The sequence below is a fragment of the Lynx rufus genome, unplaced genomic scaffold (assembly GCF_022079265.1).
Source record: "Lynx rufus isolate CCGP_SWC_20201006 ecotype Redwood Valley unplaced genomic scaffold, mLynRuf1.p SCAF_8, whole genome shotgun sequence".
In the NCBI taxonomy this organism is placed as follows: Eukaryota; Metazoa; Chordata; class Mammalia; order Carnivora; family Felidae; genus Lynx; species Lynx rufus.
Window position 1 is genome coordinate 79,581,584 of NW_025814896.1, and position 20,959 is coordinate 79,602,542.

The window sequence follows — 20,959 nt, forward strand, 5'->3', positions numbered from 1 at the left end:
GAAATTTTGTTCTTAGCATTTATACCTAGGAGACCCAACTGAACAGACAGCTCTTACAAAGTCAATTACACTGAGTGTATTCTTCCCCCTCTCCCACCCTGAAGGTATAATTAATATTAGTCCACAAAGCTAACCTTTAGTTTTTCTTTCTTTGGCTTCTTGCTCTTGGAGTGAGTTTCTCTGCTGCAGACAAGTCCTGCATTTGCTTAAAAGCTCTTGCAGAGTTGGAATTAGAGCTGGGTTTAATTGCTTGGGAGTGTGGACTGACAGGAGCAAAGCAAGTGCACGCAGATCCTGTAAACCCAGAAAGGAACATGTCAAATTCTAAAGCTAACATTTTGACACAGCTGTTTACAGTTTAACACACATTTACTTTTCCAGGAATCCATTCTGGTTTCTTTTGCATTTTTAGAGAATGCTAAAACTAGAAAGCCAGCATTAGGATATTATCCGTGAGAAATTAAGGCCTCGATCTAGAAATCAGTTTCTCAAATAGGCTGATTTCTGGTGAATGTCACAAATAGTAAGGTCTTGACTCACCTAGCTCTGCAACCTGTTCCGGCATCTAAGCAACATTTTGTTACTTGGAAAACTGCTGCTGGACATGTGCTAGCATTCCATTATTGTATGACCTGGGTATCATGGAAATCTATATAAGGCACCTAATTCCCTAGGTTTAATTGCCTTTATAATCAATGGATCATTAATCTGATTGTTTCATTTATTTATGAGCCACAGGCAATAACAGAAACATCACAAGTAATGTTTTCAAAAAATGTAAACAAGTAGAGATAAAAGGAACGTCTCCTCTTAATGGTTTCACTGCCCATAGTGAACACACGTTTTTAGAAATTTGGTAGTTTTTCCAGAGTTTGAAGAAGTTATGATAGTAAAATAGTACTAAAGCCAAAGGTGATTTAAGGAAAGTTCTTAAGTACAACATCCCTCCCCCAGTTCTTACCCCATTTAAAGAAGCACTTGCTTTGGAAATTTCAACACGGTTGGTGAAATCAGACTGCATATTCTGATACTGATTTATCAAGTTTGTAATTAGGGTGCTGATCAGATTGGCACAGTTTGCTTCAGAAAACACTTGACCTTGAACCTGAGAAAAAGAGATTAAAAACAAATCTCCAAAAGACCAACACCATGAAAACACAACCACTAACTAGGTAGAAGTAACACAATGAGTTTTCAAAGGTAGGACATACCTTTAGAAGAAAATGTGTCATGAATGTGTACACAATGTTGTTGTTTAGAAAAGTTCTTTCATCCATCAGGATACACTTTATATATTCTGCAAAAACGGGATCTTCACACAAAAGCTTGATGCAATTTTTTGACATAGCAGACTACAGTAGGGGAGAAGAAGTACTGATGGTTGAGCACTGAAATAACTGCAAGGCTTACACACTGCTTATGATGAACATCCAAAGTCATTTAAGTCCTTTCAGAGACCACTTCTAACTCCAGTTATAGTAACCGTACTCCCGATAAAACAAGTCTTAGTCACCTGGACTCTACATGTAAGTATAAGAGGAAGAGAGACTTGTAACAAGTCTGAAGGGCAAAAGGAACAAATAGGTTTCCAAAGAAATGCAACTTTATTATCTAGCATTAAATGAGGGAATAAGGACTGGACAAATTAAGACCAGCACATAGGATGAGAATGTTTGCAGAGGACCAATTAATGGATAATAGGTAACCAAACTATATACAGAAAAAAGACAAATTTTAAGAATTAAACTTATTCCATAAAAGGAATTAACATGTTAAGCAATAGTAATTTGTTTGGAAATATCCTCCCCACCCCCCATGAATACTGCAAAGTAAACAGCAAACCTCCTTTAATTACCTCACAAGAATTAGTGGTTCCCAATATACAGAAGAAATTTTACTAAAATTGCATTCCCCTGTTTTTAAATGGTCATGGCTCTTCAACACAAGTAGTATATCTTTAAGTAAATCTATTCTCTAGATTATAGGTATTTTAATAAAAGATCATTTATATGGGAGATAAAATGGAGGATTTAATAAAACAGGACAAAGTTTAGATAATATGTACAGGTATATGCTTATTTTATTCGAGTAAGCAACTTGGTAAGTCACTCAAGTTCACCCCAAAAAATCAGAAGTCGAATAGGACCAGGACCCAGCTCTTCAGATGCTTGGTGTCAGGAAAATCTGCCTAATTCTACCAGCCAGAGCCTCTGCCTGCTGCCTGTGTTTCTTGACGGCTGCTTCTATCACGCTGGCAGACTGGAAGCCTTGGACAGTTTGGCTTTGTTTTAAAGGAAGTTTTTGGAGATGGTGGATTCTTTGGAAAACAAGCCAATTAAGGGAGCAGTAAAGTGCTGGAGTAGATAAAACAATAGGGAAGCAATAGCCAGTGGCAGAGTACAGAAACCAAAAAAAGTGACTACCCAAATCAAGAATGAAAAGAATAGCAGCAGTGGCAGAGGGAAAAAGCAGAGATCTCCCATTTACTGAATTAACCACTCAGCTAAAAACAAAAACAAAAAAACAAAACAAAGAAAAAAACCCAGGAAGTCATTTTCTCAAAGTCTCCTATGTACTACGCCATGTGATCAATGTAAATTAGCCTTTTAAAGATTCCTACTACAGAGAATAAAATGACATTTCTTGAAGGGATAGAGAGGATTCCATTTCTACACTTGAGGAGCTCAGTTTGTGAGGAGATAAACAACTATTACAGCACCGTGTGACACACATCCACCGGGAGAATAAACAGAGCATTACAGCCCAGGCAGGAGGCTGTACCAGAGGCATAAAGTGTTTCAGATACTGTAATGTGGGTAAAGTTTAGGCTAAAGTAAACAAAGTCATCTCTTCCTCTGAGGATGGGCAGCTGCAACCAGTCAGGAAACCAAGTTTTCTCAGGATCTAAATGCCCCTGGACCAAGGAATGAATCAAATCTTAGGACCAATCTGGTTTCTCCCCACCTCTCTGCCATTCTCCCCCAGAATGAAACAAGCATTATTTAGGTGCCCGCTTTAAAGAGTTGGCTCTTAAGATACTTAAAGTAGGTAGGATATAGTGTTTCCTGTTCTCAATGACCATGCTGGTAAAAAAAAGTACATCAGACCCTTGAAAACCTACTCCAAGGTAACAGGTAAGAGGTAAAGGTAAAGGACTTCCCCCAAAGTACCTCCCTGTTTTGGACTTTTACCACAACTATTTATATTGACCTATAAATTACAAATTCAAATATATTAGCTTATTTGAAAATCCTGTGATACAAATCTACTGAAGTAAAAAACCTCAAAGGGCAACTTGATGCCCAATACTTAATAGCTATTATTTCCACTAATCATATTTTACCTAAGATTCTAAAACCTCCCCAATTTTTCCACCTAGTGTTTAACCCACTGTTCCTAAAATTACTGACCAAATGGTGAGCAGATGAAAGACCAAATCATCTAAAACTCATTTTCTTTACCTGAGTCTGGCATAGCTCAGTCCAAAGTTTGGGGAACAGTGCAAGATGAAGTGGCAAACCTTCATAGGCAACTAGGACACCTAATATTTGAAAAGAAATCAGAATAGGTTATAATTATAAATTATACTACTGAGGTATTCAACTTTGTAGGTACAATTCTACAGGTATTTCTAGTTACAACTATGAGTATTTTCTACATGTTTTAGAAATCTATAGAATACCTAAAGGGGAAGAATTCATTCCAATGCTTTAACCAGTGAAATAATTTAGAATGCAGTATACTTTGAATTTAGTCATATTCCACACCTCATTCCCAAAAGGATCTGAGGTAACTTAAACCAATTTGCTTTGTAAGTGTTAGAACCTTATCTGGGACAATTTAATAAAGATTATTGCAAGTGGTTCCAAAGCTTTCTTGGATTAAGGTACCATCCTGCATATTAGATAATTTTCATGGACTAGCTAAGCTGGAAGGGAGAGGTGCAAGGTCAAAGAGAGGATGAGGAGAATTAGAAAATATACTGGTCCTTCCTCTTTTACCTTGTTTCCCCGAAAACACGGAGAATTATGTGGATTTACATAGACACTGCTCTTGAGTCTAACAGCTTCTAGTCTTGTCCCCAAGCTCTTCTGGGTGGACCATACTTAGCTGTATGTCAGTGTTCTATTTGGAACCTCTATTGAATAGTTTTAACCTTTCCTCTTTCTGACTATTCCAAATGTCAAGTATTATCTTTAAGAAATGTGTTCCCCTGCCCTATGCCCTACTTCTGAAAGCACAACTGTAAGTAAATTTCCCATCTTCCACACTCCCACTTCCAGCGAAAATATGATCATGGAGAAGGAGAAATAATAAAAGTAATAAAAGTTATCCTCCTCCAGTTAAGAAAAAATTGAGTTAGACCTGAAGTCAACAAACTTCTAAAGTAAAGGGCCAAATAGTAAATATTTCAGTCTTTGCAGCCAAATGATCCCCATTGCAAATACTCAACTCCGCAGTAGTAGTGTGAAAGCAGCCAAAGACAACACTAGACGAATGGGTGTGGCTGTCTTGCAATAAAATTTTACCTAAGAACTTTGAAATTTGACTCACATGTAATTTTCATGTCACAAAAATATTTAGAATAACAGTATTAGAAAATGTAAAAACTCTCAGCGTGCAGGTATGCTCACTGGTTATACAAAACCTGAGAATGCAGGCTATTATTATTTGCCAACCTCTGGGATGAGCCAAGGATTAAGAGAAAATCTTAAGACAGACAAGAAAGTCAGATCAGTCATCCAATTTAGTCATCCAAGGATGCCAAGATTCCCTTTTGTGGGTTAAGTTTATTTTCCTGTCAAGATTAACCCTTTGTAGAGAGATCCCCAAGCAAACTGTCATCTTTCTCTTTTATCCTAACTTAATCTGGTTGGGGCTGGAGGCATTTACCCACTATAAGATCACAATATATATAAGCAAACAAGGGTATGTCATCAAAACTGTCAGGTACAGGTAAGACTTTCTATGCTCCCATGTCCGTGCATCATAATCACCCATAAAAGTACAGCAAAGGGTGGCAAACTTTGGCCTACAGGCCAATTCTGGTCCACAACTTATCTTTGTATGGCCATGTGAGCTAAGGAGGGCTTTTGTATTTTTAAAGGATTGCAAAAGGAATAGTGAAACAAAGAAGAGTATGTGATGCAGATCATACATATGGCCAGCAAGGTACACTCTTTGCAGGAAGTCTGCCAACCCCTAAATCCTGCCCTGACCTAAACCCTCCCAGGTGAAAGTAGACTGCACATTACAATGTAAGTTTCTCTAGTCTTTGTCTTTATTCTTTTTTCTTAATTATTCCTCAAAACAAAACAATCTTTATTCCTATTTTCCACAACTACCAAAAAGCCAGCACTACCACAACAAACAAAAAACTGTGGAGGTCTTCCCTAATCTAACATCACTTCCAATGTTTCAAAAGCATTGTTTTATCCTCATTTCCCTTTTTTTCAATGAAGAAATCAGGCTTAGAGAGACTATGTAATCTGCTCAGGTTCATCCCAAAAGCCAGGGAGCAAAACATCTACCCCAGGTAGACCTGATTGTGAAGCCTGTAATCTTTTCAATAACCAGTGTTTCCCCAAACTTCAATCATTCATGCCATTTTCCTAAGTGTTTTCATATGTGCCTATCACGTACACTGTTTACTTAACACTATTCTTTAGATTCACTTAGGGAGGCTAATACTACATCAGCCTTAGGCAACAGAACTAAGAAGTCATAAATTTAGTATACTAGTTTTGTATTTTTGTGACACTGTAAGATCCATACCTATTTATGAATATACAATTATTTTCCCTGGACCATCTTATTATATACACTACACTCTGGAAAACACTGTGCCACCATGGTGAGCTAATGAAACCTCTTTCGCAGCCCTATTTCCTCTCTGAGGTGCACCTCCTTTGGAAGGAGGGCCATCCCTTCAGAGCAACAAAGTATCACTTTCTTTCTAGTCTAGCATTTTCACAAAGCACTGAGGGATCAGGGGTATCTTGGCTCTGTAACTCAAGGTAGAGGCCAATGCCATCCTACTCTACACATTCCTCCAATACGTTCTGGGGTGCTTTACTGGGTACAAAGCACAGGCATCCCGACACAATCAAGGCACACGTCCAAGCCTTGTTTCAAGAATCAGGATAAGTAGGCCTAAGACATATTGAGTTCGTCCACTTATCTTTCTTTATCCTGTGACTTCAGGCATCCTCAACGGGTCCTTACCCCACCCCATCTATGAAGTACTATACAATAATCAAAAACTATTCCAAATAACTTTTCCTCATTAATAACACTTTATACTGTAGAAGCTACTAGATGAGTTATTAAAAATCTTTTAAAAACTGCTTTTGTAGGTAGAATGGTAATTCAGATGATTGCTTTGAGGATGAAGTATTGTATATGTATATTTACTGCTTAGGGTCTCTCCTATCTGAATTGGGTTAAGATTATTTGTCTAGTTTTCTGTAGCAGTGTTTAGCCCATCCAAGCATTATCCATGGGAAGTGGGAGTCAATGGATGAAAGCCCACAACTAATGGTTCACTACAGGAATGAATCATCAAGACATCTTAGCCACAGAATATCACACATCTGATTCTTCTGATTCCCCCTGTTCTCATACCCATTAAGCAACCTATTGCTATTTATTTGGCTTCCCATGTTGGTTACTGGAAAAAAATCTGCTCGCCCTACCACAGAGTATTCAGATCACTGTGTCAGTTCTTCCTCTTTGTGAATTAACTTGTAATGAACTGCTAATTATAAATATGTCTATTAAATGCAATTACTAAGTATTAGCCTGGGATAGATGGATTTGCCCTTGGTAGACGCTGCCTTCTGATCTGTACTGAATAACTGGTATATTCATTAACCCTAAGACGTCTTTTGGGAACAGCTAACTGGTTGTCAGTAGCATCAGGACATCAAAAAAGGTAAAGCATGAACCACAGCTGTGTTTTTGATAAGATGAATTTCTAATTTGTTTACTTTTACCAACTATACTAATTTTTTAATTCCAGAGATTTTGAAGATTTTAGATTTTTAGGTATATACAATGTTACTTGCAAAAATTTCCTTTTACTATTTTTTACTTTCATTTACTAAGGCATTAACAAAATTGTCAAAAGCAATGTTAAATAATAAAAGTGACAGATTCTTGTTTTATCTCTGAAAATGAAAATTGTTTATAAATCTAGGAATTTGTCATTTAATTTTACTTGAGCATCTCACTGTTAATTTTGCACGTCAACTCTGGTAACTTAAAAAAAAATATTGGGAGTCTGCAATAGCAGTTTCCTATACTTTTTTTTTTTTTCCTATACTACTCCCCCCCCACCCCCCACCCCCACTTTTTTTTAAGTAGGCTTCATGCCCAGTGTGGAGCCATGCAGGGCTTGAACTCATGACCCTGAGATCAAGACCTGAGCGGAGATCAAGAATCAAATGCTTGGGGCACCTGGGTGGCTCAGTCAGTTGAGCATCTGACTTCAGCTCAGGTCATGTTATCTCAAGGTTCGTGAGTTCAAGCCCCACACTGGGCTCTGTGCTGACAGCTCAGAGCCTGGAGCCTGCCTCAGATTGTGTCGCCTTCTCCCTTTGTCCCTCCTCCTCTTGCACTCTGTGTCTGTCTCTCAAAAATAAAATAAACGTTAAGAAAAAAAAATTACAAAAAAAAAAAAAGCGGATGCTTAACTGACTAATAAGCCAGCCAGGCGATCTTCCTATACTACTACTTAAAAATTTTGTTCCCCCGCCACCCCCAAGACAAATGATCATTGCAAATGATTTCAAACTTATAGACATTTAACCCAGACAATGAAAGCAACCCATAATTTTATCCTTATACCACCGGAGTATAAGCCTCTAGGTTTGTTTTTTTTTAAACATGTACTAAGTGATTTTTCCTATTGTTCTAAGTCTGTGGTCACATTCTGCATACTGTTTTCCAATTTGCTTTTTTTTCATGTAATCTAAGGTCCTATCTTTTTAAAGACCATAAAATACACATGAATTATTTAAAGACTATACAATAAATTACAGGTTTACTCAGCTCAACTCTTATTGTTGGGCATCTGGGTTGTTTCCAGTTTTTATCCAATACAAACTGAGTGAAAATAAACACCCTATGCATGTTGTTGGACACTTTTATGAGTAGAGTAGGGTAGATTCTTAGATCTGGTATTGCGGGATCAAGGGTCATGAACAATATAAAGTGATAATGTTAATAATATGCCTCCTCAAATTGACTCCATTAAAACATCTCTTCTTTCCCAAAACTGTTTATGCATACCGTCTAAACTTTATCTCATAGTTGGGGGGAAAAAAAAGAGAGAAAAGAGAAATCATGATTAGTAAGGCAGGGAAAATCCTCATATGGTTACAACACATTTACTTGTTTTGTATGTGAAGAAGTTGCCTGTTGATGGCCTTTTACTTATTTTACTTAATGTCCTTTCCCATCTCACTGAATCCTAAAAATTCTTTATATATTGCCAATACTAACCACTTATCTGTTAAGAATGCAAATATTTTCCCCACTAGCTATATTTTCATTGATGGCATTTTTCAACATGTAGTAATTTCAATTTTTACACTGCCAAAGATTTTATTATTTATGGGTTTTGTGTCCTGCTTAATGGTCTTTCAAATCTCAAGGTGCTATGTGATTCTGTGTTTTTCTTTAATATTGTTAGGACTTTATTTTTCACAGCTAAATCTTTAATCCTCCTGTAATCTATTTAAGTATAAGATATTAAAGTCCTGCCCCTTCTCTCCCTGAGTAGCTGACTGATTCTCTCAATACCATACAATGTCCACAAATCTGACAGGTCATCTTAATTGACTCCAAACCCCCATGTATCCTTATGTTTATTTGGGGCTGTTTTCCATTGCTTGTGTATGTTTTTCTGCCCATGTATTTTCATATCTGCTTCACACAGTTTTAAACACTGTAATTCACTTTTAATGTAAGAAAGAAGAGAAAATAAACCTATATTTGCTGCTTTTATGCAAAAAAAGATAAACAAAAAAATTTAATAAAAGTGGGGGATAGGTCTGTGATATTGTGATGTGTACTTCTTGCTATTTTGAATATGTGTATGTATTAAATCTTAAAAATAAAATAAAAAATTACTGATCTTTGGTAAGTTTTTTTTTTTTAAATCAATAGTGCCAGTCCCTCTTATTCTTTTTTAGAATTTTTTTGGCTAAATTCCACTATTTTTAAATATCAAAATACTGTAATTTCAGACACAATTATTTCACATGGAAGTCAGTAGCTTTGTTCACTCTCCCCAAATTCTCCCCCCACTTCTGTGTCTCTGTAGCCCCATGCCTACCTCCACTTCAAAAGCACTCCAACCCACACTTTACTGTTTTGCACCTGTAACTCTAATATACAATTATTACACAATTCCTTTTTGTCTCCCAACAAATCTTAAAATCTGCTTAGTTATCCATAAGAATTACCACAGAGACTTTTCCTCAACACTGGAAGTGACCTACAATCATATAGGTCTTGAGACAACCCCACCTGTGGTCACAATATTCTGGCCCTTGGACCATCTAACCTCAAGGCTCAAATGATTAAGGACACAACCAGTTTAAATTTGCTCTTTCCTTGTTGCCAAATATAAGTTTTTGAAGAAATTATACAAGTTGAAACTCCTTATCAATTTGCCTGCTCCCTATTACAGTCAATGTGGGCTGGCTTTGCTTTCTCAAGCTCTCTCCTAGGTGCCTCTCCCTGGAAATAACCATTGCAACTGAAAGCAGGAGTTAACCTGAAACACTGGGATGTACTCTCGCTATTCAGATGACACATAAGGAAAGCACTGCTTTTAGGTCTTTGTTTTATTTCATATTCAAAATAATGTCTAATTTTCTGCATTAAAAGATAACCATGACTTCTGGGGAAGATGGCAGAGTAGGAGGATCCTAATAAAAATACATAAATGAATTAACTAATTAAAAAAAAAAAGGTACAACCTGCTCAACTTGTGAAGGCTTTGTTTTGTATCAATACAGCCACCAGCCACATCTGGCTAAGTTTGGTTAAAATGAAATGAAATGAAAATTCCATTTCTTAAATCACATTTCACGTTCTCAACACTCACATATGGCTTGTGGCTATCATAATGTGGACGATGATGCAGTTGGGAGAGTATTTCCATCCTCATACACTAACCACTAGGAGGCAGCATCAACAGTGCTTCATGGTTATGAAAGGGATGGGAATATAAAATATGAAAGTTGATTTAGCTAATGCTGATGGCTAAGTGTATGTCCTCTTTCCCTTCCTCCTCGCCTCCATGTTTATTTTCCCTGAAACATGTATTTGTATTGATGAGGAAAGACAGTCCCAAAGAGGGTACAACATTCACTATTTGATCACAGCTGTTCAAGCAGCCAAAATAGTTCCTCACATAACTTTTGGTATAAATCACGTGAACACAATTACCGAGAACTTTTCTTAAGGTCAGCATTTTAAGAAGTCCCCCTTCTTATCTGGGAACAAGGCTGTGTTACCAGAATTCCTGGACATTTTCTCACACTCGATCACTGCCACTGATAGGTTTTAGTTTTTTACCAAGTGCCATGAATGAACTGTGTAATCATGAAATGGCCAATCTCATCATGTGCTTCCCCACCCACAGCCCCCACTTGGCACTTCAGCCACATATGTATAAAACCAGCTAATGATAACAGGTGGAAGGAACAATCTTCCAAATCTGAAGACACTCTAATCACTTACCAATAAGATGGTTTTTCTGAAGAGGAATTATCCCTGACAGCTGTTACCACTTCCTTCTTCTTGGATAATGGAACCTAAGGTATGTTCACATCTTTTGCCCTACTTATAGTGGATCAAAACCTCTTCCATAGAAGGAAGGGGTTGTGATTAAAGAGGAGCACGATGGGGAGTTCTAGAGTGTGACAATATTCTGTTTCTTGACCTGGGTGGTGGTTCCATGAGCATTTCACTTCCTATGCTCCGAAACAAAACTACAGAACACTGGGAGAGGATCCTGGGCCATCCGTAAAGAAGTAAGACTCACAGGCCACACAGACCCTGGTAACTCTGGAGGTCCTAAGAGAGGGGACATATCTTCTAAAGACTTTTCAGCTAGAAAAAGTCACCCAAAGGGAGCAATTCTCTTATAGGTCTCAGGCACATTCTTGAATAATTTGAGTTTTTTGCCCTTTTATAACTCACTGATGGTTTTGTTTACTATTTCTCATATCTTATCAAATTTCCTTTCTTCTCACTCATCTCTCTATTTCATGAGACTTACCTCCTAATTTACTCATATATGCACCTCTGCTTCATCCTGGCAAGCCCACTCAGTTTGCTCTTGGCATTGCCAGCTCCAAAGCACAGCTGGCACTATAGATCTCATCTTATCCTCAAGATCAGGGCTGGGAAAGTCCACCTCTCTAAGCCTGCCTCCCTAAAGCAGAGTAGTTTTTGGTATTTGTTTTTAAATTCTGCTGGGCAGATGGAGGAGGACTTGGGCTTCTATGTACAAAGTGATCAGCCCTACTCCACACTCCTTTATAGGCCAGCTGAAACTCTGGGCAGAACTATTCAATGGAAACCAGTAAGTTGGTGTTTTCTTAATAAAAATAAAAATGTTCCCAAGAATAATTAATATTTTTAAACAGTCACTTTAAAAAAGAAAAAAAGGATGGTCTCATTTTGGTCTCCCCTTCCTGAGTGGCTAGGGGCTTAAAATAATTCAGTGGAATTTACTGCTCATCTTTTATACTTACTCAGCTTAACTAATGTTTCAGTAAATTTTTCACAGTTGATTGCAACTCGGCATAATAGATGGATGAATTGATGATAAGAAAAGAAGTAGTCTAGCAGCATACGATCATAAACGTCATCTTTGCCCTGAAGGTTAAAGATGATAAAATGGTTGCACTTAAATTGTATAATAAATTAAAGAGCATATTTTGTGCAAATGTAATAAGTTTAAACTCAAAAGCTGATTAAATATTTAAATTCTATAAGAACCTAGTTTTAAATTCCAAGTTTCTAGTAATGTTAAGATCTTAATTGTCACAAATTTATTTTCAGTGTGCAAATGCTATCAATTAAATTACCCATTATTTCTATATACTTTAATAAAGTAAAATTACTGTAGGATTTTAAAATGTGACACTTTAGTTCTACAGACATCATCAAGAAGAGTTGAATTAAATTTGATTTTTGAAATAGATTTCAAATGATTTCTGTAATGGTTACTACAGTGTTAATTATTTTTAATATTTTATAAGAACTTAAGTATATTTAAGATCCAAAGATGGTGGGCCAGGGGGAGTGTGAATGAAGTCGGGTGAAGATAGATAAAGGGAAAAATTGTTAAAAAAATGTTGAAACTAAGATAAATTATCCTCTGTTCAATGTTCTCTATAATTTAGAATTAGCATTATTTTAGAATATGAATTAGAAGAGAAGAATCAGACTACAAATGATGATAAATCTATCAGTGATATTAGGCTTAGGTCAAGGGATTATAAGGAAAGGGCAGTAAATGAAGTCATTGATTATGGTCAAATTTAAACAATAATAAATACCTAACTTGACTCTTCAAGTTTAGAAATATGACCCAGTTATAATTTAGCCTAGTGACAAATACTACTAAGACTTTCTATTAGGGTATTTTTTTGAGGGAGGGAAAAAACTTATTACTTGTGCTTGTTGTTGATTTTGCAAATACTCAACCAACATTTCAGAGCACTAAAAGGAAAAAGTCCAAATGAGTCTAATCTTCTTAGGATCCACAAAATGGTCATTTAAATCTAATATAACTGCTAGAGGGGAAATTTCAAATTACTGTGTACTACAGAAACATGGTTTTCCTGGCATCCCAACATACCTTACTGGTTTCCACCATTGTGGGCAAGAGGCACATATTGAGTTCAGGGCGCGGAGGCCGAATATTGCTTTTCCCTCCTATTAGCTTGATATTTTCTCGACAAGGGAAATAAGGTCCAAGAGACACTAAGACATTAAAAGTGTACAATAAGAATAAATGGAAAAAATAAATCTCCATGTTTCAGTGTGCAGAAAGATTAAATGCCAACCACATTCAAGTACTGTGCTTGAGGAATACGTACTTGGTATATTACTATGATGATAAGTACAATGGTTGTGTTGTAGAAATGGAACCAGAGTATGAAGAAAGTCATGGGGACTCAAAAGCACAAGTTCCTTGAGGACATCTGAAAATAAAAACACAGTGTGAGTTTAAAGTAAAACTGGAGTATATATCTAACCTGCTACTTTGAAACTCACAAATCCTGTTAGGGTGATTGGTTGCAGTATGGCAGGTGGAAAGTTTTAATGAGTCTAAAATGGTTTTAGCTCCTGACATTGGGAGAAATTCTGTCTGATGCTCAATCAAATCTGAATCAGCAGAGTTACTAACCACAATATCATTTAGAAACCAAAGTTTAAAACTATTTATGTGTATTTTATTTATCCAAGAGAAGCACCATGGATAAGTACACTAAAAGAAATATTTCATGCACACTGATGTCGTGTCTTCATAAAATCAACATCACACAGACGTAAACCTTGTGATGATGACAGGCTACTGGCAGTCAGAGGTTACTGAAGTTACAGGCCAGTAACTCCACAGAATATCAGACCAAAACCGATTACTTATACATGACAGCCAGTTACTCACATCATTTTGTAAATGAAAACAAACAAACAAACCATAAATAGTTACAGTCTCGAAAGAGGACTTTAAAAAGGTAAAATACTCATGAGTCTGAGAACAGCTACTAAGAAGTATCTTTAGGCAAAAGAACGGACAGTGAAATAATTACTCCAACTCTTTATAATATCAGCTCTCCTTTGTAAACATGTGTGATTCTACCTTGTTTATATAGGACTAGAAGATTTCAGAGCTGCAAAAGATCTAGAAATAATCTAAGCTCAAAGAGCCTTGATCACATAATTACTGGCATGTTGAAAAATATAACTAGATTTTCTAGGATTTGCTGGCCAGTATGAGTTACACATAAAAAGTAAAAATGTTTTCTGAAGCTAATACCACATCTATGGTATTAGCTTATTTCTGAAGCTAATACCACAGAACTAATACCACATCTTGCAAAAAATATTCCGTAAGAATCTTCCACTAGGTTTTCACACAGGTATATTTTCCAAGTAACTTACCTATACAGGCATTTCTAAGTTCTGGAGGACTATAGGAATTAAGAAGAGTTAACAGTTTATGGGCAAATTCAATTCGCTCCTGCCACTGGATTAATGCTTGTTTCACATCTGCAAATACAAAAGCATACATAAATATGCCACTTGAGTTCAAACTTCCTCACAATTATTTTCTATTATTACCTACAGAATGCTAACACTAAGAAAATCAAGTTAATGACATAAACATCTTTGGTGAAAGCTAAGTGATTATTTTCATGAGATAGCTACTAACTGTTAAACCTACTAGATTGCTTTGAGAGACACAGAGCACGAGTGGGGTAGGGGCAGAGAGAGGGAGAAGACAGAATCCCAAGCAGGCTCTGCACAGAGCCTGATGCAGGACTCAATCTCACGAGACCAAGACATGAACTGAAACCAAGAGCCAGATGCTTAACCCACTGAGCCACCCAGGCGCCCCAAACCTGTTAGGTTTCTTAAAACACGTTATTTTAGTCATGAATATGTCCGTTTTCTAGAAATTTATATGAAGTTCAGAGTTCACACTGTGGGGGAGAGATATATTTTATAGTTATTTCTCTTGGAACTAAAAATAATCTAACCTAAGCCATGGAGGTTTCCAGCTGGAGAACCTTCACAAAATACCCATGTTGTTACTCTGCTTGGAAGCATTTTCTAGTCTCCTAAATCTGAACACTTATAAGACGCTGCCTATTCTCCAGGAAGGCATTAGAGAATAAACAAGAGCATTCCAGCTTTATATCGGGAGGTCATGATGAATATTTGATGACAGGGAGCATTCTCATCTTCTGTACTATCAAATAGAGATAAAGACAAAAATCTCTGAAACATGTGGTTTGAAACCCTTATTTTGTTCTGTAATAGTTAAAGGTAACAAAAATAAGAAGAATGACCAAACCTTTTCTCTGAAGATACGGGCGTGTAGACTTCAAAACTGAGAGGAATATTGACAGAAGTTCTACTAAATCTCCAGTCACATGGCAAGCTGTGGCTTCATGATACATCATGTGCAGAGTGTTGAATGACTACAAGTGATTTAAAAAGATGGAAATTTTCATTTCATTTTTACTTTACTGAGCCACAAAATGGTAGTGCTCACCCTTTATGACAGATATTTCCAGACTTTATGTGTGTGCACATGTGCCCAAAGCAAATGTATTTGCTTTCTACCTAAAAGTCAAATTCTCCCAATTCAGCTCTTCCTTAAAATACAAAAACAGTGCTCACCTGCAGAGCTGATATTTTATGCATACATTTTGATCTGAAGGAATAATTTGTTTAATCATTTTGTTTGTTTTTGGTTACTGTTTGCTCTAAGGCCACAAGCCTTAGAGATTGCAAAGCAGCAGGCAACAAGATTATGAAGAATGGGTAACTGCTGTCTCTAACATTCTAGGGCTTCGGAAGGAAGACAATAGTGAAATGGTTGTCAGCTATAGCCAAAACAGTACACCTGAATGAGGAAAAAGGGCTCCAAAAGGTAGAATTCCTTTAACCATATTAGCTTATTAAGTCTTTTCATTCCAAATCCTTAGCTTTTTTTTTCCTATTTCATTTTACACAAAGCTTTTTTTTTTTCTAATCCTCTCAAATCAGTTCCCTATAACCTATATACTATCCATAATTCAAAGTTCAAAATCCATCGTCTAGAATCTGTAGTGGTCCCTTAACTAAACAATGTACTTGTATGGCACTTAACCTATAAGCCATGAGGACAGGAACCATGTCTGTCTTGTTCACTGCTGTATACTCAGTGCCTAGCACAATGCGTGGCACAGAGTAGACATTCAAACATCTGTTGAATGAAAGAATGAAATTCTCACTACTCTTCACATACCTTTTGTTCTAGCCAAACAAAAATATGTGGCATTTTTTCAAATATGACAATACTTTGTTGCCCCTGTGGTGACCACATCATTTATCTAAATACTCTCCCACTTATCTTTACAAGTTCAAATTCTTCATAAGTGCAGTTTCAAAAATGTGGTTTTCCTATTCTGTAACACCATTAACTGAAAAAGCTATCCTAACTCTTATTTCTCATGGTGTTCTTGGCATATATTCTTTTGTCTTCTCTCCATTATTAGACTAAGGGGTAAAATGTACCTCTATGGCTTTAAAATCATCTCATAGTTGTGGATGTTCAAGAATTGTGGGAAGAATGAACAGGTGATTTTAACCACCTATAACAGTCTCAATGGCTTCCTCTGATGATGGTAATCTCAGTTTCTTAACTGTCAAATAAGTGAGATCTTGAAAAATTGTGCTAGTGATTAAATCACATGAATTTCATCTGTTTCTACCCTTACAAATGGAATCAATAAAAACAGTGGTTGTTCTAAATACAAAATAAGAAGTATGGAATTACAATGCACAAAGAAAACAACAACCTAAAAACTGTGACCTTATTATTCTTGGAATATACATTGCATTTATTGATCTGTATAACCAAAATCTAAAGACCTGTAAAACAGTCTAGCATGAATACTAAATATCCATAACAAAAGAAGTCTTGGTGAAAACATTAAAATGAGATACGTCTACTGTAAAATGGAATAAAATATTTACCTCAGTCATCAGGATCAACCCTCGATTAAATACAACAAGTAGTCTGTCTTCATCAGATTCCAATAGTATTCTGAAGGCACTAGAAGAATACATAAAGTCCAGGTTGAGAACTCTGCATCAGAATGGAAAACTCAGGTGACAAAAAAATAGAACTAAATGGTCATTTAGACTCTCTACTTTTCTACCTACAGGAGAGACTGCTTATATCTGTTTTTTCGTAATGTAATAAAAGGAGATAATATTAACAAACACTCTAAATAACATGGAGAAAAGTTGCATATGCTAGTATCTAGTCAACAATTGCTCGAAACAGTGGAAGAGAGGTATCATGTGAATCTTCTTAAAGTTTCAGTATAAATAATGTTTATTTTTTATGATGGGTTTATCTTCTGGATAATAACAAAATACACTTATACTATCCAAGCACTCATCAGCTGGTTCTTGGGAAGAAAGAGAAACACGAAGGGGAAACATTAAACACACCATGGCCTTGAAAATAATTTATGTGATAATCCTCAAAAGTAGTTGTATTGCTCCTGTTAACAGACCTAATTTCATTATTACGTACTGGAAACTGCTGCTATATAGAAGTACAACCAGAATTCCTTCTACTTTAGTTAGATGTTTTCTTTACTTTTTCAAAAAAGAATTAAGAAAGCTCAATCTTTTTTTTTTTTTTTTTAAGAAAAAGATAAATAGTAAGCCTTGGGAAAACAATGTATTTAAAATTAATGCCAACATTTTAAAAGAATTCCTTTAGAGCAAAAGCATGAGTTAACTCATTTTGTGTACTAATAAAGATTCAAATTTGAAAATTTTCTCAAGAAAACCTGAAATAACTTTATCTTGGTTGATCAAGCTTAAAATATTATAGTGTTCAAAGAAATAATGCCAAAATGTGCCCCATAAAGGACATTACCTCCAAGTCTTAAATGTAATACACAGAAGCGTTTTAAGAAATTAACTTGGACTTTCTACAGTTAAGGGAATTATGTGTCATTTGTTGCAGAGTTCCTTTACAACCATTCAATAACTTCTGTAGCTCTGAACAATTATAATGATGTTTTGTTATTTGGCTAATTCTTATAGTTAAAAAAGACAGGTAGATCTGGGCTAAACAATTTAAAACATTAACAGTAAGACTCATCCAAAGATGGAGAAAGCTGTTTTTGGAGGCCTCTAGAACTGAACTGTCTAAGCATAAGTCAGGATGAACAGCAACACAGAGGAGGATTCAAGCTTCAGATTTAAGATTATACATTAAGATTCTGATAAAACACATACAAACAATCCAAAACCAAAACAAAATAAAAGCTGTTCAAAAGTAGTGTTAATTTTTAAGAGCTAAATCCTTCCAAGGTAACTACATGGAAAATGCTTCCCTAATAACTTTCAAGAATTGGCAAACTCTCAGTTATAGTTTAATTATAACTCTTCAAAAGGTCCAAAAGGATAGTGCCCATTTCCTCACTTGGAAAAACAAAACATATTAAAAAAATTAACAGAAAACATCTTTTTACCTTATTAAAGTAGTCCAGCAGGAGCGGCCATCTAAGCAACGTAAGTAACAACTTATGGTTGTTTTCTTAAACTGTTTAATATCTTCTAATTCTTCTTCTCTCATATCTGGCCTCTGAGCTATAAACAGCTGCATCAGGTTAAACAGTTCTTCTACTGCCTAAAAAGGGCAAAGAAGCATTTTGGTGACCTTTTAACCCTACATTTTAGAACATTTCCTCTATTGTAGGCATTCTAAATTTCTTGGCTGGAAATTAGGTTATTCTTTCTTGGCAGGGGGGTGGGGGGGGCGTGTGGAACAATTTACTACATCATGTCTAAAGAATCTTAATTAAGGTGCTTTTTTTCAACAGGAAAAAGTAGTATATAATTCAAGGATACCAGTAATTAAAATACTCTTCATTGCATTCATTTGACTGAACTCTTAAGTAAATGTTGAATGTATTGAAAACGCCACTACTCTCCACTCCCACCATCTCCCATTTAGCAAAAAACTTCTCATATTAGCAGTTTGTGGCCTCTAGGTTGACAGGTTGAAAAAAGGGTTCTTCACTCTTCTTCCAACCCCTTTCCCAGACTTAAACCCTCTTGATGTCATCTTGAGTTTACAACAGTGTTAAGAAGCAATAGTATAACGGAATATCCAGGAATGACAGCTATACATGAAGGAGGGAGTTTTTAATATGAAACTTATAAACAGTCTGCAGAAATAAAGGTACCAGATTTAGACCGCATATATTTGTATTCTGATGGACTCCTTAACCATTTCATTCCCCTGAATGTAGTTAAGAAAAAAACACTAGGGAATACTACAGCTAAGATAAAAATATTGCATAGTTCACAGCTTAGCACAGCATGTAGATCTTGATAATAAATATCTAAATAAATTAAAATAGCAAAGTTCAATCAGAGATAAAATTTCAACATCAACCTAAGAATTATCCGCATTACTATTACCAATGTTATAGTACTACAGCATTTTATACATATATTCAAGAAAACAAATACACAGTAAGTTCTTAAGAAAGAACAGTTAAAGTTAGACTATACATATTTCCATATTTTGTCACCACTTCCCACCAGGGGGACAAACTGGTTATTTCCAATCAATTTGAAGATACAGAAATAATTATCAATTTTACTCACTCCAGGGTATTGGCTGGCATGTGGTGTAAGATTCTTAAAGGCCCACTGGATGTTCTGGTGAGAAGCCAGTTGTCGTGTGAATGCAGGAGACTGTTCACAGCAGAGCCTCAGAATGCCGTAGTAGGCTGGCAGCATCCCACGGTTAAAAAGCACCACATCCTGATCATCATGGTCAGCAAGGATGTAATTGAAGGCAATGTTCTTGGTTACCACTGGGTTCTGAACAATAAGGCGGATATTCTCTGGACAGTCAGCACACACATTGTACCAAAATGAAAGCAAAGCCTGTTTATTGTGATTTGTAGCTATTGCTGGCTCAGAAAGTTTAGGCTGGAAAAGGTTCCACAAATCCATGAAATATGTGGAAAACATCAGCTTCTCAGTTTTGGAAATTAAACAGTAAGTCATAAAGCTAAAATAGGGCACTAGCTTTGTAGTGCCATGAACAGCAGCATCAACATAAAGTTTGGCTCTTGAGAGCAAACCAAGGAGCACGTTGTAGACCTGATGTAGGACTACTGTTGTGTCTGGACTGAGTGGAAGGTCACGGGTTGGGATGTGCAAAGACCTTGTTGACCGGAACATCTGGCGGAATGAATTGCTTGGTATAAGGGACACCAGAAGATAAGCTGCAGCTATAAAATGTAAAACAAAACTGTCAGATCCTTATAAGATATAAAACAGACTGAAGAGCAGTCATTAAACACAAAGCCACTCTTCTCTTTAAAAATCAAAATGATTAAAAATTAAGGGACATGAACATTTCTTAATATCGTTCTGCTCTACCACTGGCCCCAAAGAAAGATCCCAAGGAATGATGAAAACAGACGCCTTCCATTCTGTCATTGTTAACTTTTAAAGTAGTGACAATAACTGCATTAATAGAAACAGTTTTTAACCTTCTTGGTTAGCTTTCCCAAGATACAGAATTTCCCACTTATTTTATCGTTTCATTTCTTCTTAAGAAATAATATGGTTTACCAGGAATAATATAGCATTTGGAGCCAGAAGACCTAGCTAAGGCTGTCTGACATGGTCAGATCATTCGATGTTTTAGCGTCTTACTTTTCTTCTTCTTTACAAAATGATGATAAATTATTTTGTAATGATTTACAGTTAACAGTAGAATGTAAAGTTACAAAAATAGAATGAGACCTTCTATTTTAAAGTTCATTATAATGTAGAAGATTATATATATGCCAACTATAGATCATTAACTTTGGAAAATCTTTAAAAGTCTTCTGGGCTAAATTTGTATTAAATTTTTTTAATTTGTGTATAGTTGTCATACAATGTTATATTAGTCTCAGGTGTACAACATAGTCATTCAACTTCTCTTTATGTTAGGCTATGCTGCCCACAAGTGTAGGTACCATCTGTCACCACACAACACTATTACAGTATCACTGACTATGTTCCCTATGCTGTCTCTTTTATCTCCATGACTTATTCATTCCCTAACTGGACGCTTCTAGGCTGACTCTGAATGCAGAGAAAGCATCCCTCCTTCAAC

At 36.1% G+C, this 20,959-nt stretch overlaps 1 protein-coding gene across 5 annotated transcripts in view; it reads right to left on the reverse strand.

Moving 5' to 3' along the window:
- Positions 1–20,959, reverse strand: part of USP34 (ubiquitin specific peptidase 34) — a 251,225-nt gene that overhangs the window by 1,243 nt on the left and 229,023 nt on the right. For 4 of the 5 annotated variants that reach the window (XM_047068662.1, XM_047068663.1, XM_047068661.1 and 1 more), the window contains 12 exons: positions 19,447–20,081; positions 18,303–18,460; positions 16,783–16,861; positions 15,113–15,239; positions 14,197–14,304; positions 13,128–13,232; positions 12,887–13,011; positions 11,775–11,898; positions 3,462–3,541; positions 1,212–1,352; positions 962–1,105; positions 135–294 (listed from right to left, as the gene is read on the reverse strand). In XM_047068662.1, the coding sequence (XP_046924618.1) occupies positions 135–294; positions 962–1,105; positions 1,212–1,352; positions 3,462–3,541; positions 11,775–11,898; positions 12,887–13,011; positions 13,128–13,232; positions 14,197–14,304; positions 15,113–15,239; positions 16,783–16,861; positions 18,303–18,460; positions 19,447–20,081 (1,986 nt within the window). The remainder of the gene's footprint in view (positions 1–134; positions 295–961; positions 1,106–1,211; positions 1,353–3,461; positions 3,542–11,774; positions 11,899–12,886; positions 13,012–13,127; positions 13,233–14,196; positions 14,305–15,112; positions 15,240–16,782; positions 16,862–18,302; positions 18,461–19,446; positions 20,082–20,959) is intronic. The other variant, XM_047068664.1, reaches the window with a different exon arrangement.